Source organism: Kogia breviceps, chromosome 15 (genome assembly GCF_026419965.1).
Source record: "Kogia breviceps isolate mKogBre1 chromosome 15, mKogBre1 haplotype 1, whole genome shotgun sequence".
Lineage (NCBI taxonomy): Eukaryota > Metazoa > Chordata > Mammalia > Artiodactyla > Physeteridae > Kogia > Kogia breviceps.
The window spans coordinates 4,203,702-4,217,943 of record NC_081324.1 but is presented as its reverse complement, the minus strand read 5'-3'; the positions used below and the strand labels follow the sequence as shown (position 1 = coordinate 4,217,943).

General features: G+C 35.9%; 1 protein-coding gene across 1 annotated transcript in view; it reads left to right on the top strand.

Moving 5' to 3' along the window:
• Window positions 1–916: 916 nt before the first annotated feature.
• Window positions 917–14,242, top strand: part of C15H18orf63 (chromosome 15 C18orf63 homolog) — a 28,499-nt gene continuing 15,173 nt past the window's right edge. Inside the window, exons 1-6 of the mRNA XM_059039698.1 lie at window positions 917–1,050; window positions 3,083–3,161; window positions 5,106–5,162; window positions 6,949–7,060; window positions 7,977–8,018; window positions 9,488–9,564. Coding sequence (XP_058895681.1) covers window positions 917–1,050; window positions 3,083–3,161; window positions 5,106–5,162; window positions 6,949–7,060; window positions 7,977–8,018; window positions 9,488–9,564 — 501 coding nt within the window. The remainder of the gene's footprint in view (window positions 1,051–3,082; window positions 3,162–5,105; window positions 5,163–6,948; window positions 7,061–7,976; window positions 8,019–9,487; window positions 9,565–14,242) is intronic.

The following is a 14,242-nucleotide window of genomic DNA, read 5'->3' as shown; positions in this document are numbered from 1 at the left end:
TACCTTCCCTGGATGTTATTTGTGTGTCCTAGAGAAATTGAGCTTAAATTACATGCTTTACTTTTACATTGCAGTTTTCTTTTCTGTCGTACATAAGATAGACTCCAAAGTCTATGCCCTGTGAATTACCAACTGTAAAATGTGTCCCACGTAGAAGTTTGAAAGCCAGATAATTAGTGGAAAAGGAAACTAGATAAAAATTTAGAGATCTCAGTAAGCATTTTCTTTCATGTAAAATAATGAAAGTATATTCTTCAACTTTGAAGTGCTTTATAGAGATAACCTGAAATGGCAGACGACTTTGCTATACATTTTGATTTTTTGAAATTATTCTTGTCATAGGAAAGATTTCATTTTCCTGAAAACAAAATGAAACTTAAGAATAGCCAGAAGCTTTAGAAGGAATTTGTTAAATAAAAACTATAATAGAAACATATCTAGTACCCAGAACAGAGTAGGCATTTAATACACATTGCTGGGGTTTTTTGTATTATTTGTACTCAAATTATTCTATTTGTTGTATAGAACTGCAGGTTTAAAATTCTAGCTTATATTTTTGGGGTGACAAAAGTGTTCTAAAATGTATCGTGATGGTTGCAACTCTGTGCATATAATAAAAACCATTTAATTGTACACTTTAAATAGGTGAATTGTTTGTTATACGAATCACATCCTTATAAAACTTGTACCCCCCCCCAAATTCTAGATTATCATTAGAAAAACTCATAGGTAAAATGTGAATGACACTTAACTGTTGATGTTTGCTAACTTGTTTTTATCATCTTGTACTAACACAATATCAAATATTCTGTAATGGATTGGTATTGAAACCCTATTGGTAAAATAGTTTGCTACCCTTTTACTGTTGTTTATTTTTAAAGGCCTGATTACTGAGACATTCAGTCAACAAGAAAGTATGAATGACTGTAGGCAGCAGTCGCTGTTCTTCATCACGCTCCCAGATTTACACCAACTCTGTGCTGTCAGGATAGTATTGAGTAATGGAGTGGCAGATACTGAGACGAGGAGTACACAGTTGAAGATATGCAGGTAAAAAAAGCACATCTTATAACTAAGACTATAAACTTTTTGAGACCTTTAAGAGCTGTTTTAATAGTATCTCCTTTAAAGCAAAATATTCATTTACTCAGTCTGTTTATATAATTTTGAAATAAAGGAATTCAGTTTTGTTCTAATCAGGTATACTGAATTACATTTAGAGGAGGACTTGAAATACTTGAGATAGACTATCTCACTTTTGAGTTTTTATATTTGTGGCTTCTTGTGTGATATTTTAATTTAAATATTTTATAGACATTGATGAATTAAATCAGGCTTCCAAAACATAGAGATAGTAATTAATAAATATATATGAAGTACCTACTGTTTATGAGGCACTTTAGGAGATACTGTAAACATTTTAGATTAATATAATTTTTAAATTTTCAGGTTGATATAAGAGTATTTCTGAGGAATATTTCTCCAAGAACTATCTTGAAATATCTGACCCAAGACTAAGCTGAAAAACAGCTTAGTCGAAGCCTAAAGTATAACACTGTGATTACTGAGGACCCACCATGTATTAGCCCCTTCAATTGTTTGAGACATTCAAAAAAGAACTCTTAGAATAGGTAACAATCTTATATCTGTAACTGAATTTCTTGGAAAGGAACAAACATGTATAAGATTGCTAGGGGCCAGAAATAAGACACTCTTGGGGTGTCCTCCATTTTGCTCTTATTTATAAAACTTTTCTCCTGCCCACTGTATATTTTCCCACTCAAATGCAGCCAGGAGTCTGTACCCTCCTGCTAAGGTACAATTTGATACCCATTGAGCATTCACTTGTGACCCCTTTGGGAAACAAATAAGTAGAAAACCTTAAGAGAGACTTTTTGCTGTTCACCCTCATATGGGTCATGCCCATAGAGAGGAGTGTTTTGACTTATTGTTCCAATCACTGACAAAGAGGCTGGATCAGAGAGCAGAGATGTGGTTGTGTCAAAGGCGGGCCTTGCAAAAGCACGTACCTGCTGCACCACAGTTCTGACAGAGATGAGGCCACCAGAAACAGATTGACCCATCTCACTTTTTGATGTAATCCCCCCCACACACACTCCTGGTTTTTAAAATTTGTTTCCTTAATGATTAATAATTTTGAAAATTTTTACATTTCCACCTCTATTCCCTTTTATGTTTTTCCCATTTTTTCCAACAAAATTATTGATGGTAATTTGAATTGTAATGATTGTTGTTGTAAGTTCATTTGACTTTTGAATACTGAACTAAAACCGCTACTCACTTCATTCTGGCTTGGAAAAAACTTCCTTTTTGAAGAAAAAGAATCTAGTCAATAGTTCTCACACTAAAATAATTGATAATTTCACTGATGGGTGAATCCTTAGACTCCTTCCTCCAGTGCTTCTGACCACTACTTTAAAAAAAAAAAAAAAAAAGGAAAATGCAAGAAACAGGAATTAAAAGAGCTAGATTCTTCACAGTGGTTAGACTTTTTCAAGTCTATACTTAAGATAGAATTGGAGTTTTAAAAGAGAAATTTTGGGGACTTCCCTGGTGGTTCAGTGGGTAAGACTCTGTGCTCCCAATGCAGGGGGCCTGGGTTCGATCCCGGGTGGGGGAACTAGATCCTGCATGCATGCCACAACTAAATCCTGCATGCATGCCACAGCTAAGAGTTTGCATGCTGCAACTAAGAGTCCGCATGCCGCAGTGAAGATCCCACGTGCTGCAGCTACGACCTGGCGCAGCCAAAATAAATAAATAGAATTAAAGAGAAATTTTGGTTCACAGATGAAAGGAGTTAGGAAACAGATGCATGGACAAGTTTTCATATTAATATATCTAAAACTTTATAATTCTCTTAATTTAAATCTTGCCTGACTGCTTACAGTGTTCAAGGCAACATGCTAAGTGTGGTGAGAGATACAGAAATCTATAATAAATCCTTGGCTAGAAGAAACGTAAACTTTTGATTGGAACTAAGTAATTTTTAAATGTTCTGGTAAAGTAAAAACAGAGAGTGGGCAGTCCACTTTAAAATTAATACATTTCATCTCCACAGGCAATTGCTGTTTTTGCACCAAGATATCCTGACATCACCTGTACCTGAAATATTTACCCAAATTTGGGTGGTGATGGCGGTAAGTATTTTAACATTTTATAAAGTATTATTACTAATTATTGGGAGCAATATTGATAAACATTAATTCAGGTATTATAGCTCAAATTGAACATGGTTTATGAAGACAAATTACATTGTGTTGTAGGTTGATCAAACCATTAACAGACTTTAACTTTGATATACCTGATGTTTAAGATCCATTTTTGTGGCTCTAAATTCATATTTAGTTTTCCCTGTCATTAATGTTAAGATAAAGATTATCAATGAATAAAATACGTTACGGCATAATTTTTAAGATAGCACAGACTTAATCCTTTTCTTATATTTTATTCTTTAGAATTACATTCAATATAAAAGGAGAAGTTTCTTGTTCCAGCAAATCTCCAATTTTTAAAGAACTTAGGTCAATAGGTTTTTTTTTTTCTTTTGAATTTTTGAATTTTCTTTTAGTTTTTTATACAGCAGGTTCTTATTAGTTATCTATTTTATACGTAATAGTGTATATGTGTCAATCCCAGTCTCCCAATTCATCATACCACCACCTGCTCAATAGTTTTTTTTAATTTGGAAATTTCATTAAAATTTTTTCTTAGTAAAATTAGAACAAGAAATATATTACCAGTGCTGTATATAACTGGGATGATAAATAAAGTACCAAGAATCTTTATAAAAGTTATATTTCCCTGAGATTTTTGTCAAAATCTTTCGGAAAATCCTCTGATTCTGAGATTATAATTCCCTAGAACCCAGTGAAGTCAATATTTAATAACAATGCTGATAGACCATTCAAAATCTTCTTCAGGTCTTTTATTTCTCTTCTAGGTTTTATGGTTTTATGTCCATCTTTTATCTTTTCATCCTTAATATAGCTTTTAAGAAAGACAAGCTGTTGGTGAACAAGTATACAGTAAAGTCTCTTATTTGTGTTCTTTTCTACCTGAAAAATTTATGAAACAAGGAGGACATTGTTTTAGAGTTCTGGTAAATTCTAGTATCCTAATCCTAGCAAGAATAGTAAGAGGAAAATTGCCATCTAAAAATATGTTTTACTTTCTTACAAAGATATTACACACTGTAAAAATTTTTACAAAAATATTTAAAATAGAAAATGGGATTATTATACATACTATTTTGAAACTTACCTTTTATTTCCCCTTTAACAGCCTGGGTATTGTTCTGTGTCAGTACATATATTTTACTCATTTTTAAGGATGTGAAATATTTCATTGTATGGGTGTATAATAATTTAATTATTACCTTCTAATGCTCATCTGAGTTTTTAGTCTTGTGCTATTATAAACAATGCTTCAGGAAGTGGAAATTATATCATTTTAATTTATCTGGTAGTTTCTGTGGGTTAAATTCTTAGATGTTGGATTGCAGTACATTTTAAACTGTAATCTACATGCTGCTAAATTGTGCTCTGAAAAGCTTTTACTAGATTACATTTAATAAATAGTGTATGAGAGAACCTATATTTCGACATCCTCACAAACACTAAATATTAGCAGTCTTTGCATATCTGCCAATTTGTTAGGTTAAAAATATCAATAATATCTTCTTTTAATTTCTGTTTCATTGGTTAATTGGAACACCTTAGCCTTTTGAACTTTCTCTTGATCTTCCACGTGTGTCCATTTTCCTTATTCATGTTTAAGAAATTACTGTTTCTTAAGAAAGGTATTAAATATTTATTATATGAAATTTATTGGCCTTTTCATTTATATGGTTTTTGGATTCAGGTCACTCCCAGAAAGGCTTTCCTCACTTTGGAATGTACCCACAGATTCTATTTCAGGAAGAGAATGATTATTACCTGCTTCTTTCTCCTGGGCATAGAAACTGTTAAGATGATGGCCCTCTGCTTTACTCTGCTGAATAATGTTTAAATTCTTTATGTAGTGCATTATTTAATAATATATTTATGTTAAGTCCTTCTTATCAATGTGGATTTTTTTAATAGATACCATTTTATAAAGCTGGAAAACTTAATGCCTATATTGAAAAATATGGAGCTAAGGTAAGTTTTAAAAAGGATAATAATTCCAGATGTTGTTTATATTGATTTTGTATTCAGCTGCTTTTGTCAGTAAACAAAAATTGGAGTATCTTTCTCATAAGTTATTGCTATGCATGTGAAAGAACCCAACATTTTTTTTCCCAGGACAATTATTTTGTGCACATTTAGTAGAGAAAGAGGGGAAGAGTCTTAATTTTGTTGGGTACTTTCTTGCAGGCATTTTATGTGGCATAACTTCACTTATCATCTGTATCTTCCAAAAAGTGAATATCCCCATTTTTACAGATGATGAAAATGAAACCCAGAGAGGTGAAAATATTGTCCACAATCATATAGCTAATAAGTAGAGGAACAAAACACTATAGATTGTATTTCCCGTGGTGGTGAGTGTCTGGATCTTAGCAAGAAAAAAAAATGAATACGTGGAGTTGAGCACCTGTCATGTCTCAGTTACTCAGGCCATGGAGACTTTGCTGGAGCTCCCTCATGTCTCTGCATTGATCACTGAGGCACTGTATCCTTTGTTATTCCAGCAGCCCATCCAGGCATCACTGCTGGCCTCTGTTCCTACACCTAGTGGGGTTCGGGTTAATGAGGTTTTCCGTCATCTCCAAGATGAGATGCTTTCTTTAAGTTCTAGGAGGATGATAAGATCTCAACACTACCTGGAGATTCTTTGCAGTTCCCTGAGAAATGTTTGAATAACCTGAAAGCTGGTTTTAGCCATCATTTACAATCTGTGGGAAGGCAATATTCTTTCCCACCCTTGTGGAGCCTTCATGATTATGCTCAATTTTTCTTTATATAGATATTTTCTACATGATAATAATCACAGCAGATATTTATTACACATCTATAATATACTGAGCACTTTACTTGTTTCTGGAGATAGAGCTGTGAACCAGATAAACTTCCTGCCTTCAGGAATCTTAAAGTAGGAAATAATTCCCTCCTTTTTACTTACTGGGTGACAGTTACCTTTGGCTCGCTCACTTTTCTACATGCTAGCAAAGGCAATGGCAGTGTTTTCTTCTGGGCTACATTTGTAAGGACGTTTGTATAGCAAACAGCCCTGAGAAGTTTCCTCATATGCATGTGCTATTCCATATGCAACCGAATACTCAAGGAGGGACTCCGCTGATCTCAGAGTTTTCTGTCTATGCAGCTCTCTTCTCTCAATACTTAACCCCCAAACTCTAGCTTCTTTGGTCTCCCTGGACTCTCAGTTGTCTGCTCAACCCACAGAGCCCACTGCCTCTTCCAGGATTCCTCCTCCCTGCACTGCAGCCTGGAAACCCTCTTTAATCAATATGCTGAGGGTACTCATGAGTTTCCCATCTAATCATTAAAAATTCTGTACAAGTAGAGATACTCTGCTGGTTGCATGTGTGCCCATGTAAATATTTAATTGTTTTCTGATATTGAACTAGAGTGAACCATAATGAGAAATATTACAATATAGTTCTGGACTTGTTTCCTTTGTGTACAGCAAAATACAAAGTAAAGTTTAGGGTCCTAGCACCGGAGCTCCAAAAATTTAGGCTTATTGAGACAGGATAAGCAGGTAGAATTTGCCCATTATAGGCATAGTTTCAAAGTGAATATATTTTAACACTTTTTAAACTTTAGAACCAGATAGGATTAGCTGTAGTGATGACTATAACTTATATCCAGGATAACCCAGTTTGTTAGGTGGTGCTCTAAACACACAGACACTTTTCTCTGAGTTTGTAGGGACATAACAATTGCTGTGAACTTGCCCATATTTTGTGCTTTAATATTTTAGGTGGAGGCTCCACAACGAGTAATTCCTGTAATTCTTCAAAACTGCCTTTCATATTCACTCACAGCTAGACTTGCTCCAGCTTGGAATAAAGCTGGCCATCTCTTGGTGCAAGGTGACTTTATCTCTTTCAGTCATTGGGGCTTTCCGAACTAGCTAGCTTACTGCTATTATGGACATGTGTTTTTAATTTTAAGATATTATTTTTAGGGAATGGTTTTTAAAGCATAGCCCCAACCAAGCATTCTCAAGCAAGCCCACATCAACATAAGTGTCATCTCCTTACTTTGGGATTATATCCAGAGGGCTCCAGTGTTTCTTTGAAAAAAAAAATGTTTTTATTATAGAATACTTGACATTTAAAGAGGAATAAATATGTTACGGAGCATTATAATAAAATGAACACAAATTACCAGTATTGTTGGAACCAAAAGTCTGTTTGAATTTTTTATTGAGATCTGTTTTCTAAATATTTTATACCAGGAATAAATATTTGAGGGAAGAACTGGGTATTTCTGTCCTTTTAATTGAAGAGATACTTTGAGTGATTGTATTTTTTCTCTGAATTGTCTTTAGATATTCATATAAAACTTCATTTTATTTACTTTTAAAATTTTATTTATTCATTTATTTATTTGGGCTGTGTTGGGTCTTCATTGCTCCATGGGCTTTCTCTAGTTGCGGCAAGCGGGGGCTACTCTTCGTTGTGGAGCACGAGCTCTAGGCACACGGGCTTCAGTAGTTGTGGCACGCAGGCTCAGTAGTTGTGGCTCACGGGCTCTAGAGCGCAGGCTCAGCAGTTGGGGCACATGGACTTAGTTGCTCCGCGGCATGTGGGATCTTCCCAGACCAGGGATCAAACCCGTGTCCCCTGCATTGGCAGGCGGATTCTTAACCACTGCACCACCAGGGTGCAGTCCCTAAAACTGTATTTTAAAGCATTTTCCATAGCTTTGATAATTTTACATAAAAAGGTTATATTAAGCATTTATAAGTTTTAATAATATGGCATATCCTGTGAATTTTTTAAGGAAGAGAATTTCTTTCTCAGATGGGAAAGCAAAGTGCTATTGGTAAGTAAAAATACGTAAGTTAGTAGTTAAAACATTAATATAATAACAGTTGTTTAAAGAACGGTACAGATGGTTAGGTTGTTAAATCTTGATGATTAGGTTATATCAGAATTTAATCATATATTGTTGTAATCACAGTTTTACTCAGGAAATCACCTCTGGTTCAAAATATACATTCTACTTACATAAGAAAAAAAAATCACTTCTCTTAATTGGAATAAAAGCTATATTTTTAATTTCTCTACTTAAAGAAAACTGTGACCAAAAAGGAGTTTAATTCTGCAGGCATTTATAAAGTATAGTTTCCAGAGCCATATCATGAGAATTCTTTAGTACTGTTGTAAGTAAAAACTTTATTTCTTTTGAGTACATGATTCTTTTTCTTCTTAAAAAAAAAAAAAAAGATTGTCTAAAGAGACACAGATGATCTAAAACACACAGTTTACAATATGGTTTAATCTAATTCTTTCATTGATGTGCATGGTTATATTGCAGGTAGACATGTTCCTAAATAGTAGTCCAGAGATAGCAGATGGGGGAAATCCTGAGCCAAGTAGACATTATTGTCAGTCATAGGAGCTTTTACCACCATTTGGCCGTAGCCTTAAATCTCGGACTAGCTCCTGTAATCCACAGAGTATTTGCTCTGAGTTGACTTTCAAGCTGAAGCCTATTTGCCCTCCTTGCTCTGGTTTTATGTTTAAGTTGGAAAGTGGCACTCACTGTGCATTAGCTCTGGATGAACGGGTTCATTACCTAAATTTAGTTCCATCCCCAAACACTGTCAGGAGACTACAGCTGTCGGAGGTTAAAGATAACAGCTTAGGAGAGCAAACTTCCTCACTCGTGTGTTAGAATTTTTTCATCTAGTTTTACTGAATGTAATATTCTATGGCAAAACTGACAAATTGTAGATGTATAACACTACCAGTACACCAGAAGCCCTGTCGTGCTTTATTCCAGGTACCACTATCTGACTTGTGTAAGTAATTTTAATCACAAGAAAGCAAGATAGAAGCCTTGGGGCTCTGAAAGATCTGGAATATATCTGCCAGTATATTTGAGGACATTTGTTAGTAAGACTAGTGAAGTCAAAAGCATAGCCTGGTACCTCTTCTAATTTAAGAAGAGCCTTCATCTTTCACATATAATAGATGTCAGACTTCTAAAAAGTATTTGTTGAGTTTTCCTCTCAATTGTGAGATGTCTCATTTTTCTTATTGTAACCCTACCCTACAGATACATACCCACATATGCTTTTGTCTTCTTTTAGATGTCTCATCTATAGACCATCAAATATTATATGGTGATTATTTGAATTTTACCATGTGTGAAAAAAATCCGTTCTTAACTGAGTTTCCAACTTGAATAAATTGAGTTAAATTAATTTCTTTTGTTACTAAAATACTTAATTTGATAGGATGGAGTAATAATTCCGGAAAGTTCACAGTTAATAATTTTATTTTCAGTATTAGACATCAATGTAACAGAAACTCAAGTTTGTCTAAGCATAGAAGCTTACACAATCAGACTGCCACCACCTCAGGTACCACATATTTTGATTTCTATAATTAACCTTACTATACTTACTATATAATTAATATATTTATTATTATTACTGATATGCTAGGAGGTTTTAATTTTTAACAAGAAGAGTGATAAGAAAGTTTTTATTATCAAAATTCATATTATTAAATGCTTGCTATATTGATATTGTCCTAAATCTGCTTACCAAAGAAAACACGATTCTGTCGGTTTAACACAGATCTAATTATATTACTGCCTTGCTCAAAAATCTTTTTAGGTGGCATTCAAGACTCCACAACCCTGCCCTGCCTCGGCACCCACTTCGTGCCTCTTCTTTCATCTCCAAATATTAAAAATCCTATTTCAGCTCATACTAAATGTAATAACCCCCCATTGGCATTATTAGAGCTTTTTTTTTTCATCTATTCTTTACACATAACAGTTTTTTCCTTCTTAGTGGAAGGATATGTCTTTTATTTTGCTGATTCTCACAGCACCCAGCATAGAATCTTACACATTAATGGTAACTCAGTAAATGTTGTTTTCCTTCTTCTATGACAGTGGTTCTCAACAGAGAAGGGTGGAGGGCAAAATTAGTGATTTTGTTCCCGGTGAGACATTTGTAATGTCTGGAGAAAACTTGGCTGTCACAAAGTGGGAGGGGTGTGTTGCTACTGGCATTTAGTGGATAGAGGCCAGGATGCTGCTAAATATTCTACAGTACACAGGACAGCAGCCCCACTCCCATCCCCACAAAGAGTTTTCCAGCCCAAACTGTCAGTAGTCTCCAGATTGAGTAACCCCACTCATAGCACAGATGACACTTCCTTTGCCTAGAGTGCCCCTCTGATTGGCTATACATTATGCTTATTCTTTAAGGGCCAGCTCAAATGCTGCTTTATTCATTTCTCTATAATTTTTTGATTACCTGTTCTTTTGAGGCAATAAACAAGTCAAAAATGAATAGGATCTACTTTCTGGCCTTCAAGAGTTATGTAAGCCAGTAGGAAAGCTGACCTGAATATAAATAATTGGAATTGTTACTGAGTCAAAGCTCATACTGCCTGCTGCACGACAGTCCAGTAAATGGAAAGATGAGGTGTTGGGGCAAGGAGTAGTCACTTGCCAGCAGACCGAGGCTGTGGTGGGCTAGTGTCCCAGAGATCCATCTTACCCGAGTTAGAGTTCAGGCTTCTTTTATACTGAAAAGGGAGGGGGTGTGGCTAGTTGTTGCAAACTTCTCTGTGCCCAAATCCTTTGTTCTTGCAGCTGTCCATGTAGGTCAGGTCATGATGTTCCTGTAAACCTCCGACAAGACAAATGTTATTCTCTGTTCCACAATTTTTTATCTCTATATGAATGAAAAGTGTTATACCATTAAAGGTCAAACCTGGGAGGCAGAGCCTTGAGAATGGGCCATCGTGTATATTTCAGGTTTGTTCTTCTCTGTTACAGAATGGGCAGCATAACATGAATATCTGGTACTGATGAGGAACCTTCCCAAGGCTCCAAACCCACTGTGATCTCTCACCTTCTTTTAAACCTTCACACTACTCTTCACCATGTCATACACTTATTTGTATTTTTATTTATTTATTTACTTTAATATTATTTATTTATTTGGCTGTGCCAGGTCTTAGTTGCGACACGTGGGATCTTTGTTGGGGCATGCAGGATGTTTAGTTGCGGCATGCAGACTCTTAGTTGCGGCATGTAGGATCTTGTTTCCTGACCAGGGATCGAACCTGGGCCTCCTGCATTGGGAGCATGGAGTCTTAGCCACTGGACCACCAGGGAGGTACCCCTATTTGTATTTTCAGAGTTACACTCATTACTGTACCTCCAACTTGCCTTATAATTAGCTTCTTAGGGACCAATATTGTGTTTTACTGCCCTTTGAATTTTCTACGGATGATACTTCTGTTTTATATATCTGAGATTTGAACCAATTAGAGAATGACAAAGAAGAGTATGACATATAGAGATCAGAACACCACCTTTATTACTAGGATGAGAATATAATTTATCATCCAAAACGAACACTTTTGAGAGTGAAAGGGACACTAGCTAACCTAATGGGATACTGGCCCAATGTGTATGAACTGGGATATGTTAAAAATTAAAATCAGATCAATCAAAATTGTATTTAATAAGAGTTTATTGTGCATAAAGCTATAGTTTGTGAACTGGGAGTCTTCAAACCGACAGTGGAATGAAGCTCAGAGGTGTGTTGTTATAGGACAGCTTATATAGCAAAAATGTGGAAGTTGTTTAATCTTTATAATGATTGGTTATAGCAGTGGGGTTTCCAAAGGACAGGGGATTGGTTAAAAGTTATCATAGCATACCACTTTGGAAAACAGTGTGGTTCATTTATTATTTTTGGAGGCATTTAAAAGAAATAATCTAAGTTAAATTTTGCTTGTGTTGCAGAATAAGCTAAATTAGATTTTGCCTTTGTAGCTTAACTGGAATTGTCTGCCTAAGGAATTTTCAAGTTTGGTCTCCATTTTAATAATTTTAACAGATATACGGTCACACTGTTTATTACTGAAAAAGAAAAACAGCTACTGGAGAATGTGACCTGTCTGAACCCTAGAATTAGGTAGATTGGCCCACGAACTTATGGCAGTAACAGAAACCCACAGATTCACTTGGGAGATCAGGCACCATTCCCAGTATGACTGAGAGAATACAGAACACCACTCTTTGCCAGCAGGCCAGCTCCCAAGAGGACGAGGTAGGAGTTGTCCCAATTTTACCAACCAGATAAGCCATCCCATCTGCCCTGGGAGGGGTGAGTGAAGGAGGAGAGTGACATCGTGACTATGTGTTAGTAGATCGTTCTCGACATGGAAGCAAACACCAGAAATGGGGGTGATAAGCTCCTCTCTTCTGTTCAACATTTACACTCAACAGATGCTTGTTCAGTTTATTTAAATTGATTCCCTGAATTATAATTGCTCATCAGTTCCTTTAAATCTCACTTTACTTATACTTTTGATATGTCATTTTTCACCTCCATACTGCTATAAAAATTAGTTTCATACATGTCTCTGTTCCTACTAAGTTGTAATTTCTTTGAGAGTCTGGGTCCTGCCTTATTTACCTTTGTTCCCAATATACTAAAAGATAATTGGATTGAATTTTCATTTTATCAAAATCTAGTATTGGTTATAGGTCCGGAGGGGGGAATAAAGGTGAGGAGGAGGATATTTACCATCTCTCTCCTTTCCAGTTAATCTTCTACACTTTCATTCTCCTTATTAAAAATCTAACCATGGCTTCTATTATCAATAAGATGAAATCTCAACTCTTTAGTATAATATACCAGTTGACCCAAATTTACCTTATACATAACCTCATCTCCCCCATCATTGCTCTCCAAGTAGCCAAACTACTAATTGTTTCTCAAAGATAACATGGTCTCTCATACTTACACGTGTGTGCTCGTACTGTTCTCCACGCTTGTCGTGTCCATTCTCTGGCTCATCTTCCCACTGGTCTGTCAAGGCCTATTTCAGACATCACCCCTCTGTGGAGACTTACCACAACTCCCAAGACTCATCTCTCTCTGTGCTCCCCTGGCCGTGTGTATCACACATTCTTGTCCATGTAACTATCTCATTAAACTTAGAAGTTTTAGAAGGAAGGACCCGTGTCTTAATTGATTTTTCTATCATCAGAGCCTACCATAGTACCTGTCCCTCCAGTAAATATTTGTGGAATGAGTGGAAGGTTGAGAGGAGTGGAAGGCTAATTTATATGTTGAACTAAGTGACATTTGTTTCTATATCCTATTTAACTGCCGTGGGCTACAAGTTGTAGTAGTTTTCTAAATTCTGATCTTTGATCCTGTCCAGGCAAATTTTCAGACAGTTTATCATAATTCATTATGAGAAATGGGATTTTAGCCTGTATCTTTAGAGTTTAAATGGATTCAAGAAGTATTTGAAACAATAATTTACTCATTTATCGAATTTTAGACTATTTAAAATTTAAAATAATGCATTCCTGACAGTTAAGTGTTTAAAAAGAAATTTATATGCATAAGCTGCCGTTTTACAGGTTGATGGTTTGAGATTATAATTGAATCCACAGTTACATGAGGAATATATTCCAGAATAGCATTATGTAATCTTAAGCTATTTGCCTTGATCATTTAATTATAAGGAAAATTTGGGAAATGGGCACCTGGAAACAAATTTGTATTTATTCCATAAACAACTATTTATTTATTTATTTATTTTTTATTATTTTTTTTTGCGTTACGTGGGCCTCTCACTGCTGTGGCCTCTCCCGTTGCGGAGCACAGGCTCTGGACGCGCAGGCTCAGCGGCCATGGCTCACGGGCCCAGCCGCTCCGCGGCACGTGGGATCCTCCCGGACCGGGGCACGAACCCGTGTCCCCTGCATCGGCAGGTGGACTCTCAACCACTGTGCCACCAGGGAAGCCCTAAACAACTATTTATTGATTGTCATTATGTATATGTGCACGGTACTGATGGAAGACATCTGTTCCTTTCAGAAGTTTTTACCTTGGTCAGAAGAAAAGGCATGCACACACAACTTACCAGGAGAAAGGAACATCTCCTCAGCACCGGTTAAATTCACCAGAAAAGTTCAGTATAGGCTCAGAACTACATTAAAGTCCCCAGCTCTGCACTTACTAGCAGAGCCTCTTTGGGCATGTTACT